The following is a 5,000-nucleotide window of genomic DNA, read 5'->3' as shown; positions in this document are numbered from 1 at the left end:
TATATATATTATATATTCATTCCTATCTTTAAACAAGTTATTTTCCCTTGGAATATATTAGGAATATAGATATGTAAAACAGGGTAAATCTCTCTCTCTCTCTCTCTCTCTCTCTCTCTCTCTCTCTCTCTCAACCAGTTATTTTCCTTTGGAATATATTAGGAATATAGATATGTAAAACAAGGTAGATTCTCTCTCTCTCTCTCTCTCTCTCTCTCTCTCTCTCTCTCTCTCTCTCTCTCTCTCTCTCTCTCTTAACCAGTTATTTTCCTTTGGAATATATTAAGAATATAGATATGTAAAACAGGGTAAAAATCTCTCTCTCTCTCTCTCTCTCTCTCTCTCTCTCTCTCTCTCTCTCTCTCTCTCTCAACCAGTTATTTTCCTTTGCAATATATTAGGAATATAGATATGTAAAACAGGGTAAATCTCTCTCTCATCTCTCTCTCTCTCTCCTCTCTCAACCAGTTATTTTCCTTTGGAATATATTAGGAATATAGATATGTAAAACAGGGTAGATTCTCTCTCTCTCTCTCTCTCTCTCTCTCTCTCTCTCTCGCTCTCTCTCTCTCTCTCTCTCTCTCACGTAATTGAATATATGTATTCATTTTTTATCTTTCAACCAGTTATTTTCTTTGGAATATAATAAGAATATAGATATGTAAAACAGGGTAAATCTCTCTCTCTCTCTCTCTCTCTCCTCTCTCTCTCTCTCTCTCTCTCTCTCTCTCTCAACCAGTTATTTTCCTTTGGAATATATTAAGAATATAGATATGTAAAACACGGTAGATTCTCTCTCTCTCTCTCTCTCTCTCTCTCTCTCTCTCTCTCCTCTTTCTCTCTCTCTCTCTCTCTCTCTCTCTCTCTCTCTCTCTCTCTCTCTCAACCAGTTATTTTCCTTTGGAATATATTAAGAATATAGATATGTAACACAGGGTAGATTCACTCTCTCTCTCTCTCATCTCTCTCTCTCTCTCTCTCCTCTCTCTCTCTCTCCTCTCTCTCTCTGCAAAATACACCGGAAGATGCATTAGCAACTCTCTGGTGGATATAGAGGTGCCTCACACTGAGGGACCTGGGGGAACCCAAACAAAAAATAAGGCCCATAAGGTAAGGTAAGTCTCTCTCTCTCTCTCTCTCTCTCTCTCTCTCTCTCTCTCTCTTCTCTCTCTCTCAGGGAGTCAATGAGAGTGAGACCGACATTCAGATGTAATGAAATTTGGCAATTGTAGATGTGTTTACAAAAAATTGGTGCCAAATACAGTATTTGTTTTCGCAATCTTTATTCTATAATTAAGTTTATAGAATGTTTAGTCTTAGAGGTGACCTGTGTTAGAATAAAGAAAAATTGTTTTATACACACACATATATATATATACATATATATATATATATATATATATATATATATATATATATATTATATATATATATATATGTATATATATATATACATATATATGTATGTATATATATATATATATATATATATATATAATATATACATATATGTATATATATACATATATATATATACATATATGTATATACATACATATATATATATATATATACATACATATATATATATATACACACATAAATATGTATATATACATATATATGTGTATAATATATATATATACATACACATATATATTACCTATTCCTTGCATCACTCCTTTTTCATCCCCCCCCCACGTGCACGCACACGCGTAGAAAAACACGCACACCGCGCGTGCACGCATTACGTACGACGCTGTTCTACTTCAGCCCAGCAAAGTGAAGTAACTTTGGGCTGGTCAGTTTCTCAGTGGGAGTCTGCCAGCAAATTCCTGCCTATCTTGGGACAAAGGCCACTTTGTTGTTCAAGCTGAGGATGGCTGTGTGCTTAGAAACCAAGGGGGATTGGAGTATTTGGGTTTATATATTACATATTATAGATGTGAGAGAGGCAAGAGAGCGTGCTAGAAATAGGAATGAATGGCGAGCGATTGTGACGCAGTTCCGGTAGGCCCTGCAGCTGCCTCCGATGCCTTAGATGACCGCAGAGGTAGCAGCAGTAGGGGACTCAGCATTATGAAGCTTCATCTGTGGTGGATAATGTGGGAGGTTGGGCTGTGGCACCCTACCAGTACCAGCTGAACTCGGTTAAGTCCCTTGTTAGGCTGGGAGGAACGTAGAGAGTTGAGGTCCCCTTTTATTGTTTTGTTTCATTTGTTGATGTCGGCTACCCCCCAAAATTGGGGGAAGTGCCTTGGTATATGTATGTATATTATGTTATATAGATATATATATATATATATATATATATATATATATATATATTATATATATACAGTATATAAATTTCTTACACTGGGACAGAACAATAATCTTAAATGAAAGGCAAAGTCTATATCAATCATGCCACCAAAGGTATTTCAGTCTTCACCTGTAAAGACGACCTTACCTACAAGCCACTTGTACGCCACTCCCCGACCCACTAGTTGAGAATCAGTTGCTGGCATTTAATGCTGGAATCACGCTCATGATTTCTCGCTCGGGGTTTTCGCCAACCTCCAGCCGATGATGGCGAGCGAAAGTGTTGTTGCGTCATACTATACGATCTCGCGGTTCGAGGAGCAAATAGGAAAAAGTTAAAACTAAATCGATCAGCTGATATCATGGCGTCCAGAAATTTTCTGACTGTTGGAGTATCACGTGAACAAAGCAGATTTTTATTAACTCTTAAGCCTTGTTGGACTCAAGATTGCCAAGCGAGAGCACCGTCATATCTGCGGCAGCCATCTTGTTTGTTTACATCCGAAGTCATGCTCGCGGTTTGTGCTCGCTGCTTCTAGTCCACTTGGGAAGCAAATATCTCGAGCAACAAGCACTCGTTTTTTCCCATTTTGCGCAGCAACGGCTTGCTGCTGGCGAAAACAAAAAGCATATGGCGATCCCAGCTTAATGGTATTATCCTCAATAAGTCAATATATGCGTAAAACTAGGTAGTATGTAAGATAGTGGTCTTATAAGGTAAATTCTTGGATCCAGTTGGCTCTTAAGTTCTGATTTCATTTTGTTTCTCTGGTGGTTTAATTGATTGGGAATTTGCGCCTTCAATTGAATAGACTAAGGTTCGATCCTAAAGTGGGGTAGGAATTTATATTTGTTGGATGTGAAGTTGAGTTGATTTTTATCATAAGAGTTTATATTATTATTATTATTATTATTATTATTATTATTATTAATACTTGCTAAGTACAACCCTAGTTGGAAAAGTAGGATTCTATAAGCCCAAGGACTCCAACAGGGAAAAATAGCCCAGCGAGGAAAGGAAATAAGGAAAAACTACAAGAGAAGTTCAAGAACAATAATAACAATAAATAAACCTTCATATATAAACTATAAAAAACTTGAAAATAACAAGAGGAAGAGAAACCAGAAAGAATATTGTGCCTGAGTGTATATATATATATATATATATATATATATATATATATATACATATATATATATATATATACACATATATATAAATTATCTATGTTAACATATATAAATATATATATATATATAGGTGTATATATATACATATATATATAAATTATTTGTTAACATATATAAATATATATATATATATATATATATATATATATATATATATATATATATATATAGGTATATATATATACACATATATATAGATTATTTATGTTAACATATATAAATATATATATATATATATATATATATATATATATATATATATATATATAATATATATATATATATATATATATATATATACAAAAATGCATTATAAATATACAAATACATAATGAAAATATACAGCACTTATAATACCTTGCCCCTCTCCATCCCTTCCCAGTCACATATAAATATTTTTTTTTCTTTTTTTTTTGTCACTCACATCAACACGAAGCTGACGATCATTGACAAGTCATTAAACATCAATTATCCGAATAAACCTTAAATGTCTGAACATAGAGAATATATAATTATTTTTATTAGTTTTAAAAATATTGGGGAATAGAGCAAGAATCTTTTTCGATATTTAAATGTTTAAGTTTGGATATGTTTTTTGTTTATTGTTATGATGATTTTATGTAATTTTTTAATGAGAATTTTTAGGTATAGAAATGTTAAATATTATAATTATGTTTTTTTATGATGATTGCCGTTTTTATATAAAAGGTAGATATCTAATGTTCTTAATAAAATTTAATATGTATAATAGATCTACATATATACATATCCATATTGTACACACACACACACACATATATATATATATATATATATATATATATATATATATATATATGTACTGTATATATATAGTATATATATATGTGTGTATATGTATATTAATATATACAGTATATACAGTATAGATAAATGTTTATGCACACACATATATATATGTATATAAATATATATATATATACTGCATAGAAAATATTTTATATATATGATAAATAAATGCATAATATAAATATATATACTGTACATATGAAATATATAACATAAATAAATATGATACATGTATATATATATATATATATATATATATATATATATACATGCATCATATTTATTTGTGTATATACATATATATATATATATATATATATATATATATATATATATATATATATACAGTGCTCCCCCACAACTCACCAACAAAATATAAACTCCTTTCCTGTAACCTCGCCAAAAACCAAACCATCTATATCTCCTTATATATATATATATATATATATATATATATATATATATATATATATATATATATATATATATATATATTATATATATATACACATATATATATACAGTGCTCCCACACATCTCACCAACAAAATATAAACTCCTTTCCTGTAACCTCGCCAAAAACCAAACCATCTATCTATCTCCCCTTTTATCTTCCTCCCCAGGTGTGTCATCTAGTGAAGTTCCCCTGCAAATGGTCCAACACAGGCTGCCCGGAG

General features: G+C 31.3%; 1 protein-coding gene across 1 annotated transcript in view; it reads left to right on the top strand.

Moving 5' to 3' along the window:
* LOC137635257 (uncharacterized) overlaps positions 1-5,000 on the top strand; it is a 20,478-nt gene that overhangs the window by 15,111 nt on the left and 367 nt on the right. The window contains exon 2 of the mRNA XM_068367707.1: positions 4,947-5,000. This exon is cut by the window's right edge and continues 367 nt beyond it. Coding sequence (XP_068223808.1) covers positions 4,947-5,000 — 54 coding nt within the window. The remainder of the gene's footprint in view (positions 1-4,946) is intronic.

The sequence above is a fragment of the Palaemon carinicauda genome, unplaced genomic scaffold (genome assembly GCF_036898095.1).
Source record: "Palaemon carinicauda isolate YSFRI2023 unplaced genomic scaffold, ASM3689809v2 scaffold1064, whole genome shotgun sequence".
NCBI classification, from domain to species: domain Eukaryota; kingdom Metazoa; phylum Arthropoda; class Malacostraca; order Decapoda; family Palaemonidae; genus Palaemon; species Palaemon carinicauda.
Note: the sequence above shows the minus strand (reverse complement) of the source record. Positions and strands in the feature narration are given on the sequence as shown.